Here is a 22,524-nt window from a genome sequence, read left to right as displayed (position 1 = left end):
GCATGTTCAAACTAAGGACATAGTTAACACTATTAATCTGTTGTCAGTAGGGCATTGGTTTACTTTTTCCTAACAGTGGTACTGGATTTAAGCTGTTCCAGGTATCTGCTTCTCATTTACAGTGAAGTCTGGGGCCAACGAATGAAGCTAAAAACAAAGAGAAACACCCAAGCCTACATCCAAACAAGCTACTGTCTCTACACAGTGGGTATCTTTAAGTACCTTAAATTTAGTCTAAATATACCTAAGACTGTAATGAACACACAAATATACAGTACAATAAATATTTGTACAGTATAATAAATTATGGTAAATTAGTGAATGACTACATGAAATATACGTACACTAAATTATTAGATCCTTAAATTTAAAAGTTTACAGTTCATATGCCAATATTTCATTAGAGAACAATTACTATAAAGAAAGATCTAGGGGTAAATGTGTGTAATACTTTATAAAACAAAATAGAAAATGGCTGACAGAAAAGTCCAGGGTTTTTAAGTTAAGCAAATGAATGCTTGAACTTCTAAAAACCAAAATTATATGGACTATTACTTTCTAGTAAGAACATAAAATAGCAAGAGGGCTATTAAAAATTTTTAAATTATAAATATTCTTCACTCTTCTGAGAAACTAGAATTTAACTTTTTAGGAAAAGAACTCTAATTAAGTTTAAGAAAAAATGGTAGGCTGGGTGCAGTGGCCCGTACTCCAGCACTTTGGGAGGGAAAGGCAGGCAGATTGCTTGGGCTCAGGAGTTCGAGACCACTCTGGGCAACATAACAAAACCCCATCTCTACAAAAAATACAAGTTAGTCGGGAGTGGTGGCAGGCACCTGTAGCCCCAGCTACTCAGGAGGCTGAGGTGGCAGGATAGCTTGAGCCCAGGAAGCAGACAAAGGTTGCAGTGATCCAAGATCGTGCCACTGCACTACAGACTGAGAGACAGAGTAAGATCCAGGCTCAAAACAAACATATCAAAAACCCAACAACAAAAAAACCTATGAAATCAGTAAAATGTGTGGCATTTGTAAGATCATTTAGCAAATAACTTTTTCTTTATGTCATTTTTATAAGCGGGTTAAAAGATCTGCAAGAGAGGGAATAACTTCCTTAATGAAAAGGACATAACGAACACAGAGGATAAAGCAAGGTGACTTACAATCCTCCAACTAATGATACTCCTCAAGCAGGTTCCAACATTCTTCTTAAACTTTATTTTAAATCTTAATATAATTTATCCCAAACATCGTATTACCTAATACTTTTACTATAATTTTTCCATACCTATGTTTTATATAATATGTACCACTAAGAGTTGAAAGCCTGATACAATGAAACAGTGTACAAATAAAACACACCTGTAATGGCATTGGGTCATCTGTAATAAAGGAAATTTTGAAGTTACTGCATATCAGCTTTCCCCACAAATCGTACTGGCTTGTGTCTGTTGCAATGCATTTTCTCACAAAATTGACTTCATTTACGACAATTTCTCCTTTAAAAAAAGAAAAATATTTGTAAGCTACTTTGTCATAAAATACCAACGGTCTTTGTGGGACCTAGAAGGAGTGTTTCATGAGGACAGCGATGAAGACAGTAAAAACACTCACCGATTGCCCATCAGGTGCCAGGCACTGTATGCACTTTACGTCCCCATAAAGCGAACAGTAATAACAAGGCACTGTTCTCCAAGGTGTAGAAACTGAGGCAAAAATAGCCCAGGGGTCTGAGCTGGTTAAACTAGAAAGGCTGACCTAACTGTATTTTTTTCTATGCCATACTACCTCTCATTATTTATCTGCTGGAAGACTTTCTGGAGAAGAAATAAACTACACCAGCTCCTTCAGAGTATTACTTGATGGAATATTTGTGTTTTATTAACACACGACTTGATCTCTCAAACCAATGTCTTTGATCCCTTTTGTACGGAATGAGAACCAGAGCTCAGTTTCATTGAATGTAAAATGTATTCCATAAAGCCAAATCAAGTTTCCTTCTGCACTCAGATTATAACTTAGTAGGCAACAAAACCTTATAGTTCTGAGTTAAAAGGAAAGATTAAAAGAAATAAATATAAGAAACCAATATAAAAGTTATAATGTGCTTTTGAAAGAATACTTTTCTACAATTTATTTAAAGCTTGGTCATCATTAAACTTTAATTTCAAGATCTAAAAGTCAACTAGACCCAGAACATTTTAAGCCATCTGTCTCCTGGGTCAATGGTAGAAAAGTGAGTGTACTGATCTACTTTGCCTATTTCTTTCATTAAAAAACTTTTAGCACTGATAGAATGTTTGCTGACAAACTCCAAACTCCTACCAGTTCATGAAGAATGAAACTATAGTCTCATGACAATCCTCTCTTTAACAAATAGGTTATAACAAATTTGAGTTGCAATAATAACCTTTATTCAAGTTCTTAAAAATGTACAAGGCTAGTTTTAGAAACTGCTCCTTAACATTTACTTAAAATCTGCTCATGTCAAATTCACAGTGCAAACAGCTTGAGTTAACTTCCATTGTGAAGACAAGCCTCCCTCACATGGCTGGGAGCCCTGCACACCCAGCCAGCTACCAGTCTTCCTTGCCCTCACTGCTCTGCCCACAGTGGCGGCCTATTCATCCCTTATGGGACCATGCTACTTCCCATTTCATGGAATATTCTTTTCTTCTACCTTAGTCCAACCACGGGGGAATGGCTTTAAAAAAAAAAATCTTCCTATCTAAATTAAATTCACATATCAAAGCATTGTATTTCTAGCACTCATCATAGCTACAATTATATTTATTTATTTTTTAATTAATGCCTACATTACCCTCAGGATTACATGCTCCATGAGGGTAGAAGATGGACTAATTTTATTCACTGCTGAAATGTTAGTGCCTAGAACAGTGTCTGGCACAGGGTAGGTGCCTGTTAAGAGTGCTAAATGCAAGAATGAATAAAATCACTTCATGACACATGGTTCTGTCCACCATGAGTTGGGCAGAAGTTGTTCTAGATAAGAAGAGAAACTAGTAGTGACTCAATATGGCTAAGCAGCCAAGCTGGCTGGAAGATAAGGGCTGTTTGGATAACTGATATGTAAGTTAAGAGAAAAGCCACAGAACTGCCACTGCTTGCCTAAATATGCATTAAAGAGCTATAAATAGGACGTCTGTCCTGTCTGATTCTTTCAACAACCTGTAAAGTAAGGAAGGTAGATGGTTTCCTTAATTCACAGATAAAGGATTTGGACCCAAAGAGGTTAAATCACTTTCCTAAGATCTTAAAAATAAGTAGTAAACTTGGCACTTATAACCAAGTGTTCTGACTTCAAATCCAATAGTCTTTCCCTATAATTACATACAATTAAATGTACTGTAGTGAGATATAGCAAGTACCAAAACTGTATTAAAGTTCAAATATTGGCTTTAACTGAATTCTAATGAGAAAAAAATTTAAGATGACCAAATATATTTATATTTATATTTATAAATATAATATACATATATACGCACATTGAGTAAATTCAAATACATAAAATTTAAATCTTCTCTAGCTCCTTGAACATAAACCTTACCAAATCCCGTATCAGATTCTGGGCCACTGAATACTCAACCCTCTCTCCTCTCCAAATTAGTAAATCTTAAATACTAATTATAAGCGGGCCCTCAATTTAAACAACTAAACTAACCATGCCAGTTCAGACAGAGGACACAGTCCTGTAACACTGACTTCTTTACACGGAATCATCACATACTGTGCCACCTTAGCAAACTCATCTAAAAACAGACTCTTCAAACATTGCTACAAAAATTCATCCAGTTCTAAGACTTATGATCCATACAAACTTGTTATGCATGTTATACTCAAATAAAAATTCACTTAAAGGCTGGGCGTGGTGGCTCACATCTGTAATCCCAGCACTTTGGCTGAGGTGGGTGGATCACCTGAAGTCAGGAGTTTGAGACCAGCCAGGCCAACATGGTGATACCCATCTCTATTAAAAATACAAAAAAAATTTAGCCAGGCGTGGTGGTGCGTGCCTGTAGTCCCAGCTACTTGGGAGGCTGAGGCAGGAGAACTGCTTGAACCCAGGAGGTGGAGGTGGCAGTGAGCTGAGATCCTGCCACTGCACTCCAGACTGGGTAACAGAGCAAGACTCCATCTCAAAAAAAAAAAAAAAAAAATTCACTTAAACAAACAAACTACCATATGATTTCAGGTTCCTGAGAAGGGAAGCAGAAGTAATAACCGGAAGGAAGACACAGAGCTTGTGTGGTAGGGCCTTGTGGCCACACTAGTACCATAAACAAACTGTATTTAGGAGTATAATGCCCTTGGAAAGCCCTTCTTCTCTAGAAGTCAGATTCTTCTACTGATGCACAAATGTTAACGTATCAAAGCCCACAAATGCAGTGAGAATGAGACAAAGAAAAGGAGGAGAATATACTTAATGGGTCCAAGGGATGGTAAACCATGGCCCACAGGTCAAATACAAAACCTTGTTTTTGTAAATAAAATTTTAGTAAGACATAGCCATAATCATTCGTTCATGTGCCATCTATAGCTGCTTTCACAGGACAAAGACTTGAGTACTTGAAACAAATACCTTATGGTCCGCAGAGCCTAGAACATTTACTGCACTTCAAAGAAAAGGTTTGCTGATCCCTGTGTTAGAGATGGTTACTAAAGTGACAACTCTTAAGATTATCTGAAACAAGGCTTAGAAGATACAACTGGGCACGTCCCATCTGAAAGGTGAGAAGTGAAGCACCTGAAAAGCAGAAGTTTTTGATGTGCAATGTTGTAGCCATTTCAAAGAGCTCTGGAGGACCACTCACAGGAGGGATGAGGACAGACAACCTTCCTGCTAGAATGTGTCCATGCAAGTCAAGTCAAAAGATCACGTTCTCACCAATGAGCCACAGCACTCAGCAGAAAGTAAACATGGAAGCCAGGTTTAACTGCTGTACTGCCCACACTCCATCAACAAAAAGCAAAAGCAAGAATCTGGAAATGAACTCCGAGGGGCTAGAGTCTGAGACAGCAGAATGAACTCAGGCTTGCCTTAATAAATATACAAATAGAGATGCAGTAACAGACGTGTGTACACCTGGGTCGGTACATGTGTGTATGTTTTCTAGCTCTGCCCTCTGAAAGTGCTACAAGCAGTGACACTCCAGCAACAACATGCACACTCAGTGCCCAGATCTTGCTTTTAAAATACTATTTTCCAATAAAAAGAACTAGGACTCTTTAGAGAAATGGCTGATTCCAAGGCTGGGGCAGGGGAAACAGAAGATGAGTCTGTAGACTCCAGTAATGCCAGGATACCAGAAAATAAGGAAGTGGGGCTGAAAAAAAACGAATGGGGATAGCATTTCCAAAGGATACAAGAGCCAACATGAAAGAACTTCCAATGGCCAAAGCTGGAACAATCTGAGCAACAAAAGAAGTAACACAAATGCCAGATTAGAAAGTAAATTAAAAAGTATCTGTGAATCCACACTGTTGTAAACAGATGACTGAATAATAAATAAATACATGGGGGAGAAGAGACAAATCTTCCTTACAGAAGAATTCCAATTACTAAATGCAGGAGGAGTAAGGGAAACAAAATCATGATTAGAACATTAAAGATCAAGAAACTGTCATGGATTGACTCAATGACTGCTGTGTGCAATATGCATTGATGAATGCTAAATTCAGAGAGCCAAACTTTAAGGAGAAACAGGTTATTTGTATAAGCACAAGGCTATCTTCCCAAAAGTATTTACTAATTACTGTGGTAGTTTTAAGGTATGCCCACAAATTCGTGATTCTCCTCCCTCCAGGAAGTGGAGCTTAATTCCCAATCCCCTGAACGTGGGCTGGACTTAGTGATTTGCTTCTAACAAACATTATGGAAAAGGAAAAAGTCACTTTCTAGAGGAGAAACCTGACAGATACCACTTTAAACTGAAGTGATCAAGGTTAACATCACCAATAACCAATCATGTTGATGTCTTGTGCCTGCTCACATGGCACAAGACCTCTGTGGGTCTTTCCCGAAATCCATAACCTCTGCTTAATCAAAAGAAAACATCAGACAAATCCAAACCAGGAGGCGTACTATAAGACACTATCTGAACAATAAAAGTGTCAAGGTTTTGTTGGGGAATCTGAGGAAAGGGTATCCACAGATTCTTCTGTTATTTGCAACTTTTCTCTAAGTCTGAAATTACGTCTACATTTTTAAAAGTCAATTTGATGACGTTTCTAGGGGGTGACTTGTTAGAACAGAAATCTAGTCATTATAAAATTATTCCTTTTGTATTAGTATATTTCTATGTTTAAAGAGCTTTAATATGTATTATTTGAGGCAAAATAAAAATCTCATTCACGCCTGTAATCCTAGCACTTTGGGAGGCTGAGGCAGGCGGATCACTTGATGTCAGGAGTTCGAAACCACCCTGGCCAACATGATGAAAGCCCGTCTCTACTAAAAATACAAAAAATGAGCTGGGCCTGGTGGTGCGCACCTGTAATCCCAGCTACTCAAGAGGCTGAGGCAGGAGAATTGCTCGAACTCAGGAGTTGGAGTTGCACTGAGGGGAGATCACACCACTGCACTCCAGCCTGGGTGACAGAGCGAGACTCCATCTAAAAAAAAAAAAGTCTAATTCAATAGAAGAAAACACGTCAAGGTCTTGAAAGACGAGATTAAAAAGCTGTCACAGACTGAGACACTGAGAATAAGGAGACACGACAACTAAATGCTATGTAGTATCCTGGATGTAAACCTGAAATAGGTAAAGAATATTTGTGAAACTAGGGAAATGTGAATAAAACTAGGCAAATGTGAATAAAACCTGCAATTTAGCTAATAGCATCGTTAGCTTCTTAGGTGAGCTAAATTGACCAAAGTTACATAAGCTATTAACATTAGCGGAAGCTGGCTGAAGAGTTCACAATAACTCTATGCTCTCTTGTACAACTCTTACAAATTCAAATTCATTCCAAAATAAAACTACTAAAGAAAAATATAAACAAGGGACACAACATTAACAACAGCCAAAAAAAAAAAAAGTGAAAGAAGGACTCTCTGGGCCAGGGTCTTTGGGTCTTTTAAGCGTCACACAGCCTTTTCTTACAGAATGGAATGGAAATGAGTCCTTGGAAAGGAGCAAAGAACAGAAGTACAGAGGGATACAGGGGAAGAAGAAAGAAAAGAAGGGCACTTCTGAGGATATGCTACAATTGGGTCTTCCTATTACGGTAAGTGTCAAGTTAGTGACATGAGTTTTATTTGATAATGCTAAATTTTGTTCACGCAGAACCAGTCTTTAAAATATTTGGGTCATGTAGCACAGCTGTCTGCTCACATGTTATTTGCTCATAATTAAAAAAAAAAAAAAAAAGGAATGCTGAAGAGGAGCTGTCACAAGCTCCTGCCACGCACTGAAACACTGTGGACCAGAAAACTAGCTTATAACTAGCTTATATCCAGGGAAGAAAAAGAAGACACAAAGTGGCCTCTTCCCAGACAGGATACATAAAAAGAAGGTGCTGAGACTGCTCTTGTTCACATGTTAAATTAGTGACCTTGAAGAGAAAACTCTTAATAAAAGCCTCAAAGTTCTAGAGGACCTGAAGTTTTCAGGGAGACTATATGCCTGTGCTTTTTATGCAGTAAAACGGTGCTGTGCCAGAGACGGCTGGCTGGCCTGATTGTGCGAACCCACCAGACTCATCTCTCCCAGCTCTGTGCTATGCCATCAACCATGGTGGGACCATTTATACCACCAAGCACTTCCCAGGATGCCACAAGGAAGCCTCAAGAAGATAGAAAAAGCAGGAAATTAGCTTCAGTGTGCGATAAGCAAAAACTTCTAAATTAGAAGATGATGAGCCAAGGGTTTCTACCACCACCTGGGAAGAAATCAAGAAATCCAAGTTTATTTTCTCAAGACCCCTTCATCTGTAAATATAAATGAGAAGGCAAATGTAATTACAGTTAATAAACCTCCAAATGATATGGCTAGGAAAGTTTTTAACTCCCTGAGGACCTCAAAACCATGTTGTATTATCTTTCCTAACACCTTATATATTTAGAAATTCAGCACATGTTTAATGGACAGAAATAATGTTTCCCATACATTTTAGCTTGGAACACAGTTTAAGGCAAAGTCTCACAGCACATGTGGCTAATTAACCAGTGGGATGTGCAGAGGCCAAAAGCATAACTTAACTTGGGCTTTTCACAGTAGGGTGACTGCCCCAGTTTGCCTGGGACAGAGTGGTTTCCCTGTGATGTGGTACTTTTAGCACTAAAACCAGGGCAGTCTCAAGCAAACTGGGACAAGCTGGTCACCCTAGCTTTAGGTAAATTCAGGAATTAAAGTGGCTCAAAAGTTATTACAGGAAATTGAAACTGTGGAAGATAAACACAAAATCTTTAATGCTGGTACTAACACACAATATAAAAAAGCAAGTACCATATCCAGTGAGTAGCACTCAGGATGGGGCAGGAGGAAGGGTATACTGCAGATCTCAGGAAAAATTGTAGAATGAAATCTTGAAGGAAGAAGAGCATTGAGATAGCAGAGAATGTGTGATAATAAATAGTAACAAGATCCTAAATAAGGAATAAGGCATCTGGCAGTGACCAGGGAACCAGCCTGATTGAAGTTGAGAAATGAAGTCAGTGAGGTACAGTGTTAACAAATTACAAGGTTAAAGAATTTGGATTTTATCCTGCTTAAGTAGGATTTTATTTATGGAGGTTCATGAATGGTACTGATAAGGATAGTGAGGAGTTTGGAGGGGTAACAAAATGCTGGCCTAAGGTACTGCAGCAGAAGCCTAAGGAATGGACAGCTCCAAACATTCCTAAGGCTCTATGGGTAAGGTATAAAGCTAACGCTAAGATAGTACAGTTACACTGTTCACTGTTCTGAGGGTGTGTTACAAGTCCTTTGGTCTTTCAAAAACAATGTATTCATAAATTAAAATACTACAAAAACCAGTCTACAATCATCTATGAAGCCTACCTACAAAAAAGAATCACATAAAACACCTAAAAGATAAAGTCTTTGCCTTTAACAAATTCACAATCCAACTGAGGAAATAAGACGTATGGTGACGCAGAAAAAAGAACAGTATGGGCCAGTGAGCATGTAAAAAATAAACAAGACATCTATACAACAATGGCTGTTTTCATTTCCCAGATGACCCGTGGTTGTATGCTTTTCTGATCTGATTACAAAGGACTCTGACAATCAGTGCATTCACTATCTAATAATCTCAAGAAAGAAAGTGCTGTGAGCACCGTAGATGGGAACAGGGAAAGAACTGAGCCGATGCACAGCCTCAGCGCTCAGCTCAGCTTGACTTCTCAACGGGCACTCAAGATTTAGAGCACAAGCATTTGTTTCCGGAGATCTTTCTGACACCCCTGCCCTACCCCAAATCTGGCTTAGGTGACTTTCCTCTGAGCTTTCACTACCTTTTCTCTCCTCTACTGAAGCATCTCCCCAGTGAACTGAAACTGTCTAAGAACAGGATCCCATCTCTTCCGCATTTTACCCTTCTGCCAAACTGCATCAAGCACACACTCAATACCTGCAGAACAAATTCATTATTGTTAGTCTTGGCATTTCAACTCTTCTCCTTTAAAAAAGAGCATGCCCTGGGATGAGAAGACGGCAAAGGCCATCAAGCCCCACTCACTGCAAATCTTAAGTCCTCAATACAAAGCTGCTGGCATTTCACCAGCCTCTGCTTCGGCACAGCCAGCAACAGGAAGTCCACTGCCTCCCCAAGACATTCCATTTTCTGGCAGCTGAAATTATCTGAAAGTTCTTCCTCACGCTGGGTCAAAATCTGTCACCGTTGTGAACAGGGCAAAGACAAGGACAGGGCTCTTTTCACCTCACTAGAGAACTCCCTCTAGGCTGACATCCAATCTACTCCCCAACAGTTCCAAAGCACAAATCTGTACCCTAGTGCCACCAGTGCAGCCAGGCGGGCTGTGCTGCTGAGCAGTTAGTGTCACAGTCTGGGAGCCAGACACAGAACTCTGGCTCTGCCTTGCTAGCTGTGTGACACTGGGCAAGTTACTTAACCTCTGCAAACTATAGTTTTCACATCTGTCAAATGGAGATAAACTGGTATCCTAGCTTACAAGGCTGTTATGAGGATTAACCTGTAAGCTATATTAGTTAAGGATCTTAGTTCAAAGTATGTTCAGAAACATGCCTGGTAACAGCTTAGCAAAAGGAAGAATACAAGGCTTTTGTGTCAGCTGGACTGCAAGACAATGAAACCCAGGGACTTCAACACATTAGTATACTCCCTTGGAGTTCTTCACTCTTCAACAGATTCTTCTGGAACTGCGGCCACTTGCAGCAATACCAAAGAGCACCTCTTCCCTTAGTACCAACCTGACTATCCAGAGGCAGACCTCTGTTCATGCTTGCAGTCCAGGGTGGGTTATTATCCTTGCTGGCCACACTGGAACCCAAGGTTGGGTGTAGTTAGTTAGGGCAGGATAATTTGTCAAAAGGAGGAGGATGCATTTTTCAGAGGATGGTGGAAGGCGGCTGGGTGTGGTGGCTCATGGCTGTAATCCCAACACTTTGGGAGACCGAGGTGAGCCAACTACTTGAGCCCAGGAGTTCAAGACCAGCCTGGGCAATACAGTTGGACCCCATCTCCACAAAAAATACAAAAATTAGCCAGGTGCGGTGGCACACGTCTGTAGTCCTAGCTACTTGGGAGGCTGAGGTGTGAGGATCACTTGAGCCCAGGAGGTTGAAGCTGCAGTAAGCCGTGATCACACCACTAAAGTCCAAATTGGGTGACAGAGCGAAACTCCGTTTCAAAACACACACACAAAAATGGCGGAAGTACTCCCAGGCAGACAAAATAATTAATGTTCTCTGTGTGAGTGCTCACAAAACTGTATCTATAGTATTATAATAATCTTATCTTATAGGTTCTAGTTTAGATTCCAAAAATCAGGTATAGTGCAAAACTAATTTAAAGGACCAATATAGAGTTTTTAACCTTTTAATTTTGTTAACTTAAAAACTTTTTTAAAGCTACAGCTATTATCACCAACATTTAACAAAAAAATATCTATTCCAAGTAGGTTAGAACATAATCTCAGAATAAAAGACAATCTTTAAATAAAATAAATTTAGCTTTATTAAAGAAAGCTGCACTTTTCTTAATTTTCTCATTTTGACCAAGGGCTGGTAAAAACTTCATCCAAATCTGATACCAGGCCCTGGCTGGAATCTGGGAACCAGTGATCCAGGTCACAGTCTTCTACCTTGTCAACAGGCAGCTTAGAGCTCATCCCAGGCCTTTCTGCAATACAGGCACACGACACCTCCAGCACTCTCCCTATCCAGGACAGATCTGGCACCCAGGAGATACTCACATCCTCACCGAACCGATCCACCAGTCCAGCAGCTAAACAGGGCACAGTCTGGCATTACATGCTCTTAACAAATACATGCTGGAACACAAACATATACACACACACACACTTTAAAAGTCAAACTCAATTTTCAAGTATTGGAGTGATTTTACACATATACAATATAATCACTGAAAGAATGAAATTCACATAATGAAAGGAAGATAAAGAGAAAGCCTACACAAAAGCTTACTACTTCAACAGAGTACTCTATTTCAATTCCAGGCTCAGACATAAATCTCTTGAAATGTCTGGCATAAAATAACACAGTCTTCCCTTTACTCTTAAATCTGAAAGTCAGTCTGTGTGTGCATGGCTAAGGTAACAGTTTAAGCCAGGTGGTCTGAGGGGTCCTTTCGTTCAGTCACTCAGTAAACATCTCAGTGTTTATCGCATTTCTGCACCTTGTGAGGCATCAGGGCCACAAAGTTGAAGTAGGCACAATATCCATCTCAAAGAGTTTCATGAATCAGGAAAGCTGAAAATTACTAACATAAACCACAATCTAAATTAAATTACTAGTCATTTTCTTCTGTTTTCTTTACTTAATAAAAGATGAGGATCATTTTGAATTTAGCCTTAAGTTCCAACAGTGCACATGGTGACTGCACGCAAATAAACAACTGATTTTGTGTTCTAATTTTCATCTGCTTATTGAATTAAAAGTTCAAACTTTGGGCAACCGAAGTAGGATACCCTTGGACCCAAGGCATTATGCCAAAGCAAAGCATGCAATACCATCTCTCTAGACAATTACTTTTTTTAATTTAAAAAAAATTTTTTTTAGTTCTGGGATACATGTGCAGAATGTGCAGGTTTGTCACATAGGTATACACGTGCCATGCTGGTTTGCTGCACCTATCAGCCCAGTCATCTAGGTTTTAAGCCGTGCATGCATTAGGTATTTGTCCTAATGCTTTCCCTCCCCTCACCTCCCACCCCCCACTCCCCACCCCCGACAGGCCCCGGTGTGTGATGTTCCCCTCCCTGTGTCCATGTTGAACAATAACTTCTGTGTCCCTGTATATAGCCAAAGGTGATGTGGCCAGGTTTTCTACTGATTTCTGATAGTAACAAAGGCAAGAACTGTATTATTCACTCCCTCTTAGTAAAAGCCCTAGCCTAGTCTAGGTCTTCAGATCACCAATACTTCAGTTACTTTCCACTTGCCTTCCAGATTTCATGGGTAGAGCAGTAGGCTGCAGGCCAACAAAGAGCAAATGGTGGCAGTGAGAGATGTGACAGGCAAGGTGAAGCAGGAAACAGAGACCACAACATGGTGGCCAGACAGAACACAGCCAGGATGGGTGCAAGAAGGCCAGAATGAGAGGGTAAGAACAGAAGGGGAGAGGAAGGAGGCAAAAGACATCCTAATTCAGGACTGGCTAAATGTTGGGTAAGAATAAATCAGGTACAAACAGAATGCTGGGTGATAGAGCCGTCATGTATGCTTGTACAGATTTCAGCTATGATTTGGCTGCCAATGCAATAAAAATTAACACAAGTCAGAGAATTTCTTAATGGGCAACTAAAAAGTTCAGACTTAGTGTTACACCTCTTTTAGAATTTTTCTAAAAACAATTCGGATTTAGCTGCCATTTCTGGGACAAGAAAAGCATAGTCAGAAACTGGGTTTACAATTTCCCCAGAAAACTCTGACTTTTAGTAATTTTATAAAATTGATAAGCCTCAGTGAGAAAGTTCTTCAAGTTTATGCATACTTAGTAACACCTTTTATTAGCATATATCTTAAATTTAAAAACTAATTTTTAAAAACTGGCCAGGTGCAGTGGCTCATGCCTATAATCCCAGCACTTTGGGAGGCCAAGGTGGGTGGATCACCTGAGCGCGGGAGTTCAAGACCAGCCTGGCCAACATGGAGAAACCCCATCTCCACTAAAAATACAAAAAATTAGCCAGGTGTGGTGGTGGGTTCCTGTAATCCCAGCTACTTAGGAGGCAGAAGCAGGAGAATTGCTTGAACCTGGGAGGCAGAGATTGCAGTGAGCCGAGATCGCGCCACTGCACTCCAGCCTGGGTAAGAGTGAGACTCAGTCTTCAAAAAAAAAAAAAAAAAAAAATTAAAAAATTTTTTAAAAAGTAAAAAACAAGCACTGGCATTTACAGTTAAGACCATGTTGTTTCTGAGTGTGAAATCATAGTATGCAGAGTGGAGGAATCAAAGCCTAAGAATCAGGCCTGTTGAGAGTAAAGGAAGTCAAAGTTCAATAGCTCACAGGCACTCATTCAAAATGAGTACTGTTTTTCATCTCTGCGTTTTAAATGCTAGCTCAAAGTGACTAAGACTAAAACTTAGTAATTCTACTGTTCACTCTGAGGAAGAGTACAAATGATTAACTAGCACACACTGTGGAGTGAAAAGCACTAACAAAATCAAGGGAAAAGATTTATGACTCCCATAGTAAAGTTTAAGAAACACTTTTTAAGAGTTAGCATCTATCATATGGAACCAAAGTTTGGTGTTTTTAATATTTTGTCCCTATACAATATTTAAAATTTTAAAGTTTCCACATTTGTTCAATTTTTACCTACAAAATTCTAATTATTTTACTAGATTTGGCTTTAAGTAATGAGTCAGATTTTACAATGTTCATAGTAGCCACACAAACTAGTATTTGATTTCAGGTCTAAAACAGGCTTTCCTAAGTATCTGGCTACTTCCCCCTAATAATCGCATTAAACAACCGACTTTTCCTAATTATTATACAACTGTTATACAATTCTAAACGCCATACCAATATTTTCTATGCTCTAAAACAGACTCCTTTCTGCCACCAATCCCTACTTCTATCTCTAAGGTCACCCATAGTAAATTTTGTTCGACAGCAGTGATTCTCTATTGTGAGATTTTTGTCCCCCAGAGGCCGGGGACAAAAAAAAAAAAAAAAAATTGGCAATGACTAGAGGCATTTTGGTGTGGTAACTAGGTCGCAACTAGGTGGTGGGGAATAAGGGTACTACTACTGGCATCTAGTGGGTGGAGACCATCTTTGCTGCTATACAAAGGGCAGCCTGCCCCTCCAACTATGAATTATCTGGCCCCAAATGTCAATTAAGTGTCTCTGCTGGGAAAAGCCTACTTCTAAACTGAAACAAGCAAATTTGCAAATACAGCTGACAACTTCAAAAAACAACTGCCAAGCAAGTAATTCAAAGTTCACCGAGCTCTGTTATTTGTATAGAGACAGAAACATAATAAAGGCCTCTTTTTATACTATCAAAATGCATTAAAATGATTTGACTATTAACCATTAATGCCATAAGTGGCAGACAAACACGTAAGCAAAGAGTACTTCTACTACCCAAGCAATTAAACATATACGTATTTTCAAAAAGAAATTCAGGAGACAAAAAAGGAAATGAGGTAATGACATTCTTGACAGTTCCATTTTCTCCTCTCAGTCACTAGATTTTTAACTGGAGAAAGTTTAATGAGAGAAGGGAAGTTAACCACATGATACTAGTCGGCAGAACAATCTTAGACCAAAATACATTGCTAAAGTATCTGCTAAAATTCTAACTAACGTTTACCTGGCAAAAGGACTGGCTCCAGTTTTTTAATCTTCGGTTCCGAACTGATCTTATCGTCAGTCTGAAATACATGAGCAAAATAAATCAAAATCTCAATACCCCCACCCTCCGTAAAACGCTACAGCAAATGTTGTTTTCTAAGTGATGACACAGGCGAAAGACACATAGCCCCCATTTAAATTCTTTCACATATTAACTGAGCTCTTTTAAAGATCTGCTCATTATCGACTTGGAAGCCTGATAATAAAAATTACTTAAACGGCCAGTGTCGCTTCCAGGTGTTCACATTTATGACAGACGGGTAACCACCTCGACCAGTGACCCCAAGCGCTGCAATCACGCTGGCGGTCATAGGAGGGACGGTCGACGGGTTGGAAACTAAAGAAAACCCCAGCTCCCAAGGCTCCCCTGGGTCTCAGCACTCGGTAAAACTACGGAGGACGGACTTCGGGCAGAGAATGGCTGCAGAAGAGTTTTACAAGTTTTCGCCGAGCCAGTGGGGCTCCCGAGAAGGCGCATTTCGCGGCGCCGGGAACCAGGCAGCCGCGCGGCTGAGGGCAGGGAGACGCGCGCAGCCTCCCGGGGTCCTCCAGTTCCCGGGGGTCGGCCTGGAGGCTCCACGGAAGCGCCGAGGAGAGAGGCGCTCGCGGGGAGGGGTTGTTTACCTGGGGCGGCGGCAGGAGGTAGGACCTGAAGGTGGGTCTGGGCGGCTTGAGGGAGAACATGGTGCCGCCGCCTCTTCGCTCTGTTCCCGTCGCGGGTCAGCTGCAGCGCCGACGCCTCCAGGCGTAAAGCTCTCAGTGCGGCCGCCCAGGCCCCTTCTGCGGCCAGCCGAGCCGGGCTGACTGACGGGCGGGGACACGGCGCAGCGCCCGCCCGAGCGGGGAGGGGCCGGGCACAGCCAGACCGACGCGGGCGCCGGGGCTCATCCCCGGAAGGGGCCCGGTGCCCCGCCCCGAGAGACGGCGCGCGCAGGGCCGCGGCCCGCCGCTCCCGGGCCGTAGCCCGTGCTAGTGCCGGAACGCAGGGGTGGCGCCGGGTGCCCGCTGGCGGGCCCTCAGCCCGGGCGCCGCGGGGAGCGGAGCCCGGCAGCCATCTCGAGAGCGCGGCCTCAGGAGGGTGCTCCTACGGCAGCCCGCAGGGGTCAGACGGCCCGTGGGGGCCTACGGCGGCCTGCGGGGGCCACGGCGGCAGCGGTAGGCGGCCTGGGACGGCGGCGCGGGGCATCTTCTGGCCGTACTGCAGTCCTGGGACAGTTCCCATGACTTACACATGGGCCGACTTCGCCCTCCGGCCCGGGCGAGCTCAGGGAGGAGCCCAGGGCAGGGGAAGGGGACTTGGGTCCAGGGGTTAGGCGGTCACCCCGTCTGCGCCCAGTATGCGAGGAACCGGCACTGGGAAAGTGGGCCGGTGCCGCCAAGCACAGGTCACTTCTGAGCTCTTACCGTAATTCAGACTGGAGCAGACTTTGGTGGGAGGGGGCTAGTGGTGTTACATTTTGGTGATTCTATGACTTGAGACTAGGTCCTTCTTATACCTTGAAGAATCAAACCCCAATCCAGCACTTTCTGATTCATGTCACAGGGAAGCTCCCATGTAGCCCTATCAGTCACAGTCATACTGATGAGTGTTACTCACAGGAACATTTAACAATTTACATAAAGATTCAGAAAGTTATTCTTTTTCTGAAAATGATTTATCCTGGATATAGAACCCTACTGATCTTTCGGGTTAACATGTTTGAATTCCACTCTGCCCAGGAACCATAACCATAACTATTTTTTAAAGAGTCAGGGTCTCACACCATCGCCTGGGCTGAAGTGCACTGGCATGATCAGGGCTCACTGCTGCCTTGACCTCCTGGGCTCAAGTGATCCTCCTGCCTCAGCCTCTCAAGTAGCTAGGACTATGGGCATGAGGCACCGTGCCTGGCCATAACTGTATTTTAAAATGTTAGTTCCATTGGATTCGAAGTGTTAAAATCACTGTCGTGCACACTTTTAAAAAAATTTTTATGGATATGCTGTTATTCCTCTATATTCAATGGATATTTTCTACAAATACTCTTCAAGCAATCATTGGCTTTTTCTTTACACTTAAATGACTCTGTGATTTGGGTTTTTCTGTACAGGTTTTCTTAGGATCTGCAACTCTAATATGCGACCATACAACAGAAAAGTGGAAAAAGTCTATTTCCAGATTTATTATTGTCTTAACATTTCCCAGATATCTAGTTGTATTAGTCTGCTCAGGCTGCTGTAACAAAATACCACAGGTTGATGGCTTAAAGAGCAGACATTAATTTCTCACAATTCTGGAGTATGGAAGTCCAAGATCAAGGTGTTGGCAAGGTAGGGATCTGCCTGACTTGTGGCAGGCAGACAGGCGAGGGCTCTCTGTCGGATTTGCAGATGGCTGCCATCTCACCGTGTGCTCACACTGTGCGCGGAGGGTATGTAACAAGCTCTCTGGGATCTCTTGGTGTCTCTTCTTGTAAGGACGCTAATCCTATCAGATTAGAGCCCCACTCTTATTACCTTATTCAGCCTTAATTACCTACTAAAATCTCCAAATATAGCCATACTAGGGGTTAGGGTTTCAACGTTAGCATTTTGGAAGAACATAATTCAGTCCATAGAAGTAGTTTTATAACCTCTTCTCAGACCCTGATGCCCTTGACTACGCTGTATGTTTGGTGTTATTGCCTACCCCCTGCTTTTGGCTCTAATGTCACTATTTTGTCCTGCTTCACCCATTTTTCTGTTTTTGTTTGTTTGTTGTTTGTTTTTTTGTTTTGTTTTGTTACAGATGGAGTCTCGCTATGTCACCCAAACTGGAATGCAGTGGCGCAATCACGGCTCACTGCAATCTCCGCCTCCCGGGTTCAAGCGAGTCTCCTGCCTCAGCCTCCCAAGTAGCTGGGATTACCGGTGTCCACCACCACACCTGGCTAATTTTTGCATTTTTTTAGTAGAGATGGGGTTTCACCGTGTTGGCCAGGCTGGTCTCAAACTCCTGACCTCAGGTGAACTGCTAGACTCGGCCTCCCATCACCCATTTTTCTGACTACACCTTTGTTTCCATTATTGGATCTTCTATTATTGGGAATGGCAGCATTCTCTCAAGATCACTTCCTTTTCCCTATCAAGAGAAAATAAAGCTAACATTTCTTGAATACCGATCAGGTGCTAGGAACTTTATATATTCATTCAGCACTCATTCAGTGAACTAGTGAATTTGTATTGAGTACTAACATTGTGCCAAGCATTATTCCAGACACTAAGACAAAGTTTCTACTTTCATGGCATTTTCATTCTTGGTAGAAAGTTAAAAAATTAATATATAGCATATTAGGCGGTAATGAGTGCTGTGAAGAAAAATAAAATGTAACGAGAGAAAGGTGGTTCCATTTTTCAATGGGGAGTTGGATATGGTCAGGGAAGGACTTTCTGATTGTAGGACATTTGAGCAGAGACAAAAGGAGTGAGGGAACAATCCAGGTAGACGTGAGGAGGATGAGCATTTTGGACAGAGAAGATTAGCCGTGCAAATGCCTTGAGGTGAGCGCCTTCGAGGGGTATTTGAGGCCAGTGTGGCTAAAGAGTCTAATGTAGTCAGGGAGGAGGGCAGAGGGAAACACAGGCCAGATCACAGAGGTCCCAAATGTTGAGAATATTTTACAAGGTTTTGAGGTAAGAGTGATGTAATCTGACTTGTGTTTTAAAATAATCATTTTGACTGCTGTAGTGTGCAGCATGGTGGCCTTTGGAAGACCAGTTGGGGCCTGTTATAACAGTCCAGATAAGAGAAGGTGATGGTGGTAGCAGTGGAAGTGGTTAGAAGTGGTTATACATAATGTCTGCAAAATGAGGCCATTGCTTGAGTATATGGTCTTTTAAGATGACTGCTAAGTAATTTAAGAGATCTGTTTCTTGAGGGAGAATTGTGGAAAGATGACAGCAGCAGCATACTTTTTGAATCTCTGCATAAAAGCAGACAAAGCAACTATCTGGCAAAACCAAAACCCAAGGACAACATCTTTAACAAATCCAAATGAAATGGTATCCCCTTGATCTCAAAAATATAAACGCGTGGGAACAAACCAATAGCAGTAATATTGCAATAGTAAGTAATAAGACCCATGTGGTATCAACATAGAGAATCAATGAAGCATCTGGAGAACCCCAAAATAGCTGAAAGGTATTCCCTGGAAGGTCCAGCCAGTCAAGTTGAGAACAGCAGCAGAAACAGGAAAGGGTATTTGCCTTCTCTAGAAACATAAGAATGCAGGAGGCTCCTGGTAAAGTGTGGAGGGGCTGGAGAAACTAATCTACTAGACTTCCTTCCAGGATGGAGACCTACACTGATGGCAAACTGTTGGGCATGGAAACAATTGAGCAAAATAGAGACAATAGAGAGAAAGGAAAAAGAAGTTCTAGATAAAAATGGAAGACTAGGAAATCTCCAAATGTAAGCCAAGTTTTAAAATTAAAAAACAAAAAACAAAAAAACCCACAACACTATGCAGTAAAAACAGAAGTGCTCTCTGAAGTTAGAAAAACTGGGCCAGGCGCAGTGGCTTATGCCTGTAATCCCAGCACTTTGGGAGGCCAAGGCAGGCGAATCACGAGGTCAGGAGATCCAGACCATCCTGGCTAACATGGTGAAACCCCGTCTCTACTAAAAATAGAAAAAATTAGCTGGGCGTGGTGGCGGGCACCTGTAGTCCCAGCTACTCGGGAGGCTGAGGCAGGAGAATGGTGTGAACCCGGGAGGCAGAGCTTACAGTGAGCCGAGATCATCACTCCAGCCTGGGTGACAAAGCAAGACTCCCAAAAAAATTAAAAAAGAAAAACAAAAGAAGAACCATCCTTAAAACTACCTCCTTCAAAAAGATCAAGAAAACCAATTTCACATAAAAACAATCACATGAAAGTCTGGAAGTCAAATCACATGGAAAATTATTGTAATGAAAGAGAATAAGAGCAGAATATCACTGATACCCACAATAAAAGCACACCAGAAAGGATGCTCACCAAGCAAATAAAAACTAACATCCACTATTTCAAAATGAGCCAAAAGATACTAAGAAAATGATATGAAACATGAAAAGAACTATATAAACCAGAACTAGAAACATTCAAAATGAAATGAATAAATTCAAAATAGAAACCAGAATCTGAAATTAAGAATAAACTAAAAGAAACCCAGGGATGAATAAACACAATTGATTATTCTTTAAGAGAACAGAAGATGAAAAGGAGAAAAATTCTAAAAAATCAAAAATCAATGAAGGAAGTTACACGGATTAGGAAGAAAGTCTAGATATTGAAAATAGGCAAAGGAAAACTAACAAATAGAAAATAGGAGTTCCTGGGGGAAACAAAAAGAGGGAGGAGACAAGGAAACAGAACAAATACTACAAACTGTAGTTTAAGAAAACTTACTTGAAATTAAAAGAAAATATTTGAAACTACATCTTGAAAGAACACATTGCACCTGAGAACACTGATCTGGGCTTACCAGCACTAAGACACATTCTTCTAAACCTACTGGGCCTTCAAGAAACAACAATGAAAATTTCTTTGGATATCTAGACAAAAAAAGCAAATGACTTATAGATGAAAGAAAATTAGATATTACCAGACGTTTTGGCAGCAATGCTTTATGCCAGAAGAAAATGGAGTAACGTATTTAAGGTACTCATGGAAGGAAAATGTGAGAGAATAATAATTATGGCTGGGCACGGGGGCTCAAGCCTGTAATCCCAGCACTTTGGGAGGCTGAGGTGGGTGAATCATCTGAGGTCAGGAGTTTAGACCAGCCTGGCCAACATGGAGAAACCCCATCTCTACTAAAAATACAAAAAATTATCCAGGCATGGTGGCACATGCCTGTAATCCCAGCTACTTGGGAGGCTAAGACAGGAGAATCACTTGAATCTGGGAGGCAGCGGTTGGAGTGAGCTGAGATTGTGCCATTGCACTCCAGCCTGGGCAACAGAGTGAGACTCTGGCTCAAAAAAACAACAACAAAAAAAAACTCCAAAACCAAAAAATTAGAATGGATTAAAATACATCACATATATTTAAATCCATGAGGTCATAGTGGTGTTTAAATAAACTAAACTATCAGTCACCTGGAAAAACTCTGATTTCCAGATTTGTTATTGACTGAAATGTCATGACATTTTCCAGATGTCTAGTTGTATTAGTGTCCTCAGGCTGCTATAACAAAGTATACAGACTGGTGGCTTAAAAAACAGAAATTTCTTTCTCACAGTTCCAGAGGCTGGGAAGTGTAAGACCAAGATACCAGCAAGGTAAGGGTTCTGGTGAGGGCTCTCTGCCTGGCGTGCAGATCACCTTCATCCTTTGGAGGATGGTAGAGAACCAATTCATTATTTTTAAAACTGGCAAATAAATGGGAAAAATCAATCAGTCATTATTTCTGCTGTGTAGTATGAACTATGCCACTGCGTAATCAAGTAGTAGATGAAAAGAATAATCTCTTCATAAATAATAGAATTTGAGTATTACAATTTTCAACACTCTATAAATTAAGGGATCTAGGCATTGAGTATCAACAGCTGCTGACATCACAAAAAGAGAGACAAGTAGGCACATGTGCCTCCTAGTGAAAGAAGCAACACCATCTAAGGAGCCTTGCCAGTGGGATCAGACCTAAGCCTGAATAAGCCTCTGTCTCCCCCTGCCAATCTGCAGAAACAGCAGAATATGTGAAACTGCCTATGAATATTCAATAAGTAAAGTTTAGACTGTGGGAAACTTTGCAAGACAAGTAGCCCATGTTCTTCAACAAAGAAATTGTTAAGGAAGAGAGAGAGAAAGGTAATACCAGATTAAAAGAGATTTAAAATACCCCCAAATGAACAAGAAAAGAGTAAGGCTAAACTATAGTGCTAAGGAACATTCAAGCAATACAACTATAATGAACTACAAGTATAATGATTTTAAAACATATCTGCAAATTTTTTAAACACTCCCCTCTATATGACCCCTACCCTTGAATCTCAGCTGGCCTTAGTGACGCTGCAAGACTTCTGAGGATAGGCCATAAAAAGCAATATTTACTCCTAGCTCAATGAGACACTCACTTTTGGAGCCCTGAACCATCATGTGGGAAATACAATTTCTGTGAGACTGCCATGCTGTGAGGAAGCCCAGGCTGCTTGGAGAGGCCATGCGTATGTGCTGTATACTGAGACTGAGATCCCAGTTGAGAGCCATTATCCATTTTCAGACATGTGAATAAAGACCTGTCTAGATAATCCCAGCCTCCAGGTACCTCTTGAGTTACCTCTAGACAGTAAGTCTTCCCAGCTGAGGCCCCAAATGTCTTGGAGTAGACAGTAGTGTGCTATAGCCAGCCTGAACTGGCTTGCAAGAACCAGTTGTTAGTATGTCTTCCATATTCAGTGATGCTATAGCTTGAAGTTAGCTGTGGTAGGAGTACTTATATGGAACTCGGCAAACACGTCAAATCAGGGGCATT

General features: G+C 41.3%; 1 protein-coding gene across 1 annotated transcript in view; it reads right to left on the bottom strand.

Moving 5' to 3' along the window:
• MTMR10 (myotubularin related protein 10) overlaps positions 1-16,129 on the bottom strand; it is a 53,242-nt gene extending 37,113 nt beyond the window's left edge. Inside the window, exons 1-3 of the mRNA XM_050800111.1 lie at positions 15,675-16,129; positions 15,010-15,070; positions 1,362-1,498 (exon numbers count right to left, since the gene is read on the bottom strand). Coding sequence (XP_050656068.1) covers positions 1,362-1,498; positions 15,010-15,070; positions 15,675-15,734 — 258 coding nt within the window. The 5' untranslated portion in view covers positions 15,735-16,129. The remainder of the gene's footprint in view (positions 1-1,361; positions 1,499-15,009; positions 15,071-15,674) is intronic.
• Between the last annotated feature and the right edge of the window lie 6,395 nt (positions 16,130-22,524).

This window comes from Macaca thibetana, chromosome 7 (assembly GCF_024542745.1).
Source record: "Macaca thibetana thibetana isolate TM-01 chromosome 7, ASM2454274v1, whole genome shotgun sequence".
NCBI classification, from domain to species: domain Eukaryota; kingdom Metazoa; phylum Chordata; class Mammalia; order Primates; family Cercopithecidae; genus Macaca; species Macaca thibetana.
Note: the sequence above shows the minus strand (reverse complement) of the source record. Positions and strands in the feature narration are given on the sequence as shown.